At 37.5% G+C, this 7,472-nt stretch overlaps 1 protein-coding gene across 1 annotated transcript; it reads right to left on the bottom strand.

Moving 5' to 3' along the window:
* Positions 1-272: 272 nt before the first annotated feature.
* Positions 273-7,149, bottom strand: LOC107877782 (RNA-binding KH domain-containing protein PEPPER). The gene is made up of 6 exons (XM_016724501.2): positions 6,755-7,149; positions 3,454-3,712; positions 3,212-3,360; positions 2,798-3,124; positions 829-1,029; positions 273-713 (listed from the first exon to the last, which is right to left on the bottom strand). Exons 1-6 carry the CDS (start codon positions 7,058-7,060, stop codon positions 522-524), a joined length of 1,434 nt encoding a protein of 477 aa, XP_016579987.1. The 5' UTR covers positions 7,061-7,149; the 3' UTR covers positions 273-521.
* Positions 7,150-7,472: the final 323 nt, after the last annotated feature.

The raw sequence follows: 7,472 nt of genomic DNA, 5'->3' as shown, positions 1-7,472 counted from the left end.
AAATTCATATTGATAAATCACCAAATTAACTCACATTAACTCCAAAAGAATAGTGAATTTTCCACTAGAATTCGATGCAGACGATTAGCACATATCCAATTTGAAGTGGATAAGACTGCTTTCACCTTTTAAAGACAACTTTAGCAAAAAAAGAAACGCTACCAAGGACAAAATTTGATAAGGTTCATTCGTTCAGAAAATGTGTGAAAACCACCACCCCTCCTGTGAGGCAATTGCAACTGATCATTTTTGTGAAGCCACAAGATGCAACATTTGCAAAACGAAGCTTAATATAAAAAATAAAAATAAAGGAAAGATTCAATGGTATCATATCGATACACATGTAAGAACTACAAGCTACGGTGAGCTACTGAAAAGCTATCAATACATGCTGTAAGCGACAATAGATTAACAAAGCATGAACCACCACATGCAGCTGCTTCAGTATTTGCTCTGGCACCAAATGCACAAGAACAAACACGAAGGGAAGTGCGAGAGTGCCAAGACTCGGGCTACTCTCTTCATGACCTGTAGCTACTGTACCCTCCTCCTCCAGCACCAAATGATCCATAGCCACCACCATATTGCTGTCCACCGAATGAAGATGATGGATAAGAGCCCCTGCCTAGGTCAGAGTAAGAAGACTGCCTCAAGCCTGAATCCAACTGGCTATAACTGCTCGGAAGTGATTCCTTGTGACTGCTCATACTTTCCTATATTGAGGATCCAATCATCAGTTGTTTCGCAATTCGGAAGAACACTACGGCAACTACTCAGATGTGGAGTATTTATATGTCAACTTGATGTCTTTCTGAAATTGAGATTTACCTGGATAAGTTGCTGGGCTGTCTGAACTTGTGATGACGTCCCTTTTATTTCCACAGTGATTTCATCAGGACCACCCCTACTTTCTTGCACTGTAAGAATAGCACCACTAGTACGCCGTATATAAGCAATATTTGCTCCCCCTAAGCCAATGATATCTTCTGCATAAGCTAGCGGTATTTGCATTTGAACAGTTTGAGATATCTGAAAGGGAAACCACGTTGAGGTCGCCAGAGAGAAGTATATTTTTTATGACGTAACAGAGTAACTTTTCACACATTGAAGATTACTTAAAACTAGCATAAGAAACAGGCAAAACGTTCTCTTATGATTTTACAGATCTAGGCTATTAGACTAGAAAACAAATGCAACTAATCACAATTACAACCCCAGTTACGATAACATGTACTATTTTTTTAATAACCCTGGTGTTTAGGCCAGCTTTTGCGCACTTTGACTAATTCCATGGATACCTTCCACCTCCTACCAGCACCAGGTACCAGGTACCAATAACTATATCCACCAAGGATAGGATAGAAGGGAAGACATCACCTAGTGTTTTTGTCTCCACTAGGATTTGAACCTGAGACCTTGGGTTCTCACCCACTTCATTGACCACTAGGCCACATCCTTGGCTGCACATACTACATATACTTCACTTGAGATGATTGGGATGGTGTTTCAAAGAAAAATGTACACATAGAGTAAACGTTTGTTGAGAACAAACATGGAATTTCTGCTGACATGTCTAGCTTGCTCAAGCACTCCACTCTTCTGAATAAAACCATAAAAGTAGCCACCAGTGTGGATATCATCAAGTGTGTATTGTCACTTAACAACGTCTATTTATATTTTGGATTGTAAAAAAGTCAAAAATCACCTTAGTAGTTTTAAACCCATCAAATCAAAAATGTTTTATAAGAGATAACAACAAGATATTGTCCTATAAATGATATTTCTGTCAATAAAAAGACGACAGGTTCTGTTTTTTTTTTTCTTACCTCATACTTGTCCCTTTAATCTTATACAACTATCAGGGAATTGAAGACGAGATCTTAAACTGCACCTAGCATTTTTGCCTCCACCGGAGTTTGAAGTTAGCACTCCAAGAGTAACCCGAAGTTGCAGGGATGGACTCAGTACAGAGACTCTAGACTCCAATAACAAAACTTGCTGATGGACTCTAATAACAACAAAAGATAACTTTCTGACACAAATTATAATGCTTTGCTTCAATTTCAACACTAAAAGACCACAAAGAAAGATGATGTTAAGATTCTTTCCCTGGAAAGTCAACAGCAATACGATATTAAAGACAAGTGCTTATTTTTATCAACACGGAGAAAAATCTTCTCGTAAAAATGGTACAGAGATGCAAATGTCCAAGACTTCATCAGTTTAGCTTGAACTGGAAGCAGAAGATAAATAAAATGTTTCTGTATCAAGACCGGAAGTACAATGCTCCGAGGAGAAGAGGGACTCACTGCCTGATTTTAATACCCCGACAAAAAGAAGAAAAGCAGACCTCTTAAAACAGTTAGCAAAATGTCAATGGTCAATGGAGGTACTTATAATTTGACAAGATGCCATAAAGCAAAGACCGGAGTAGGATTTTCTTGGAACAGAAATTTGATGTAAGAATCCAACATCCCCACTTTAATACCACAAAGAAAAAGAAGACAAAAAGTTTTGAAAGCAGTTCTGTTTGAAAGGTCGCCAAACAGCCGGTGCCATAGACAGTCACCCCAAAAAAGTGAGAATCAAGAATAACTCATGAAAAGAAAGATAACTATTGGATCAGACAGTCTAATACCCCCCGACCATAGGCAAAAACTAATTAAGTGCCATCAAGATTTTATAAGCTTCATACCATGTGAAACTAGACGACGAGAAATCCTTTTAATGAAGTTGCTTTTTGGTTTAAAATATACAAGACATCTCCGTCGTGTAAAAAGATGCTAAAGCCACAAACCTGAGTAATAACAGAATTCCCAGCACGACCAAGACCTGAAGTGCGAGTTCCAGAAAGTCCAGGATCCTGTCCGTACAATGAAAGCCCCGAATCTTGCCCGTACAGTGAAAGGCGAGTAGAATGCAGTGAGTCCAGCTGGCTTTCACGATCAGAAAATAGAGTGTCCCTCTTTATTGGAGGAGGATAATCACCAAGTCCTGATCGGGGAGGATAATCACCAAGTCCTGATAGAGGAGGATAATCACCAAGTCCTGGTCGTGAAGTATTAAGCATCGTCCTCTCAGACCAAGGCTCGGTTTCGCGCTCCTGACCAGCAGGTGTATTGTACTGCAGAAAGAACAAGTATACCAAGGATAAGCAGAGCAAAGAACATTGACATGATAGCAAACTGATAAAAGAAACAGACAAACTTACACTCTTTTCAAACAAGGGAAGAACGCTATGATCCACCAAGAACTTTCTAAGGTGCCCAATAACTGATTCTAAAGCTTTAAGAACCTTAAGAGCTTCACCTTGAATTTCCACAATTCTCTCATCCGAAGTCGCATAGATTGACATCTCATCTGAGAGTATAGATTAACGTGAACTACTGTAAGTTAGTTAACAGTAATTCTAGTAACTCAAGCAGTAATAGAATAAAGACTGCAAAGAAATACCATTGGAAAGAACTCGTATGGAGGCACCAGTGTTTTGCTGGATAGGCTTGATTAGAGACCCTTGCTTTCCTATTAAGTTCACAGCTTGTGTCGATGCTACAAGTAACCTAACGGAGCAGAATGCAGCCCCAGAAACTCCAGGTAAGTTGCCATCACCTTCACCTTCAGACAAACCACTGACACGTTTGAACACTCTCATAACAGCATCCATCGCCGGGGATAATGCTGCCTCGGTTTCTTCTTTCCCTGATATTAGAACCTGTGGCATTGTTTATGGGGTCTATCATAAAGACTACTTTTCATAGAGAGGGAAGAACAGAATAAGGAGGTTGGAAGCCTTCACAACAGAAAATATTGAAAAATAATACCCGGAAAGAATGATAGCAAATGAAGCATCTTAAGAGTGAGAAACGAAGAACAAAATGCAAACTTTGCAAGAAAATAATTAACAATCACCTTTCCCCTTTCAATTAGTCATATTACAGGGAATGGACACTAATTATCATATCTACAACCTATCTCTGTCACACACATCTTCAATTCCTTATTGTTCCACAACATTAGCCTCCTAAATTAAAAGAAAGAAAACACAAAAGGTCAATAATTCTTTTTCCAGACCTCAATTTTTTTTTGCGCTTTTGCTTTTTCATTTTTTCAATTTTCTGTCAAAATTTTCCCTCAGAATTAGTTTTGACCAGTGTTTTAAAAGCAATTCGCAGGGCGAGGCATAGACAAAACGCTCCGAGGCGTTGGGGGGAAGCGGAAGTATCGAAAGGCATATGCCCCACTATTTGGGGTGTTTGCCTAAGTGTTGGGGTGTAAGCCAGAAAATTTACAAAGTTAAATGATTTTTTTTTCTATTAAATTCCTAAGTTAAACTAAATCCTAAAATACTTGATTGTTAATAGTTACATACTCAAATCAAAAATTAAAAGAAAACTTAAAAATTACACTTCCAAAACATATTTTCTAGTGAGTGTCAACAGCGCCGCCACTCAAGAAGGTACCGGTACACAGTATCTTCTTCCTAGTTCCTTTCTTTTCATTTAGTTCTTTTCAAGTCACATACTGACTAATTTTTACGTTATTTACTCTTTTTGATCTCTTTTTAAAAAACAATATGGGGTAAATGGGTGCTTAAATATATTGATTGAGTAACAGGACGATGGGAGTTGATTCACTATGTACTATTTTTAGACAAACTTGTATTTTTGAGGAAATATAGTTCATTATTTGAATAGTTGACTGTATATATTGGTTGTATTGAGTGGCTTTGGTTAATTTTTCTTGCTGAAGCAGTTTTAGATACATCTTCCGGTTATTTTTTAAAATAATTTTGATGTAGTTTTACTTTTTTATGATCTATCTCTTTTAAAAAATGTTTATTTCTAATTATATTAATTTAGGAATATTAAAAATTGAAGGATCCATAGGGCTTACGCCTCGCCCCGTACCAGGTAAAATGCCTATCCTTATGCCCCCGCCTTTAAAAACACTGATTTTGACATTCACCTTCAAACACATTCACTGGACTCTAGCTTGCGCGGACTCTCCACTTTCAATGTCGCACCCGTGTCAGATTCTCCAAAAATACACTACTTTTGGAGAATCCGACACGCAACCATTAACTTCTTTGAAGAGTCTGAGCATCACAGATTGCACTTCAAATGGATAATTTACCAAAGGTTTGATAGTGGAGCTAATAGCAAATCTGAAATCTCAGACTTTGGCAAAGCTTCTTCTCATTTACAAACTTCCTATTGACTGGTTTTACTTTCATGAACTTCCATTAGCTTGCTGTTGTACAAATTTCATCAAAGTATTTCCAGCAACTCATTGGTGTAATACTCAACCCTCTCTTCATTATATCATTCTATGCAACTTTCATCACTAAAACCATATCATTTTCATACATCAAAGATCAACTGAGTCAATTCCTTACATTTGGCATTTTCTTTGCTTCCTTGTGAAGGCAGGTGCGGGAGCAAGGGTTGGAGGGTCACGCAAAGGAGTCATGCCACGAAGAATGACGAAGACTTATATAGAGGGATTAACTTATGTAACAAGTGGTACTCTAAGTCACACAAGACACAAACTTCCTAAACCCTTGATATTTATTAAGCCATAAAAATTACCTTCTTAAAAAAAAAACGAAAAAAAAAACACACACAAAAAACAATATATAGATCAGTAAAGTAAATCAGTGGAACTATAATACCCAAGAAGCCTGAACTTGAAAACTGTGTGGTGAAGTAAAGATCCTACTTTTCATCTTAGAGTTGCGAAATTTGATCTTCGTCCAACTCTTACCTTCCTCTATTACTATTTACTAGTTTAAGATGTCCATTTAACAAGTGTACTACTATATCACTGGCAGCGGCGGACCAAGGAGTTCTATTACAGAGATTCAACCATATGCAAAATTGCATCTTGAATTTGAATAGGAAATCCGAACTCTAAAGCAATTTCTAAATCATCTTTGTCATTAGCCATATTACACTAGAATCGCCCCTTATGCCAAGGGAATTCAAAAGCTTATATTTTATTTCCTTTTAAAAATTGGGGTAGAAGAAATAGGGAGGAGTTTACAACGTGGAGAATCAAACCCTCGCCAAATACCAATAAGGTCAAAGTTCAGGTAGCTTGTCAATTGAGCTACAAAGATTCCCCAGATAAACTTGCCACAAATGAAAATGAATCAAAGAACGCGCTATCCGTGGGGATCGAACCCATGACCATGTCGTCTCAAAAGCTTATTATCTATATGGGAAAAAAAAATTCTTTTTGATCTTATTTGCACAATACTCTCTTGTTTCAATTTATTTGCCTTACTTTTTTAGTCCGTTACAAAAAGAATGTCACCTTCCAATGAAGGGAATGAAGGGATTATAGTTTTTTAACAACAGGGATTCAATTGAACCTTCGCCCAAAATATCACATCAAAATCCAAACCTTGATAGCAAAATTAACACGAATCATGTGAAGTGTGAAGAAAAAGGCCATACGCATTCGAATTCGTGCCCAAAACAGGTATAAGTCAAGGAAATTCAAAAGCTAATATATATGCAAGAAAAAATAATATTTTCATCGCATTTGCACAATATGATTTTGTGACAAAGGGGACCCAGTGCACTAAAGCTCCTTCTCTGCGCTGGCTCCGGTGAAGATCCAGCACACAAGGTCTATTGTACGCAGCATTAACCAGTTATGAAACAAAATATCAACATAAAACATCACATCAAAAATCCCAACCTTAATAGCAAAATTAAAACGAATTCGCGACGCGAAAGGGTAAACTTACGACGCGATCAGGAGAAGAAACAGGGCCATCAAGAACGCGAATCTTCGCTCCAGTATCTTCACACATCTTCTTAACAAGCTCACCTTTCCGCCCAATAATACTACCAACTTTAAGCACAGGTACAACCAATCTAAACACACAATCCCCGGGCCACCCCGGCCATTTCGGCTTCTCCGCCAAAACCTCAGCTCCACTACCCGGTTCATTTTTTAATGAATTTGGGTCTGCTACTTGAGAATTTGGGTTTGTTGTAAGGGGTTCTTGGGTTACAACGGAGCCATTTTGGGTTTGTCTGGTGGAAGCCATTGGTGGGAGAATTAGGGTTTTAGGGTAAAGTTTTTTGCAATTGTTGGGAAAAAAAGGAGTGGTGGAGGAACTTAAGGAAGGTTTTATAGTGGTCGAGATTATGACGTGTATATGCCCTTTTGTTTTTCTTTTTTTTATATATTTTTTCTTTTTCTACTAATTAATAAAAATGAAACCTTAAGGTACTACAAACGGTATAATTTGATAAATTTGTTACTTTCCAACTTCAAAGGTGGTGTACGTGTCAATTGTAATCACACCACATTGGGTCAGACATCACTTTCTACATTTTCTTCGTGTTCATCTTCTTCATTTTCTTTTTTACTAATTATCATAAGTAAAACATTAATGGTACTACAAAAGGTATAATGATAAATTTGTTACTTTCCAACTTTCAAGTTAGATTAACATG

Source organism: Capsicum annuum, chromosome 7 (assembly GCF_002878395.1).
Source record: "Capsicum annuum cultivar UCD-10X-F1 chromosome 7, UCD10Xv1.1, whole genome shotgun sequence".
NCBI lineage: Eukaryota > Viridiplantae > Streptophyta > Magnoliopsida > Solanales > Solanaceae > Capsicum > Capsicum annuum.
The sequence above is the reverse complement of the archived record's forward strand: the minus strand, read 5'-3'. Positions and strand labels throughout refer to the sequence as shown.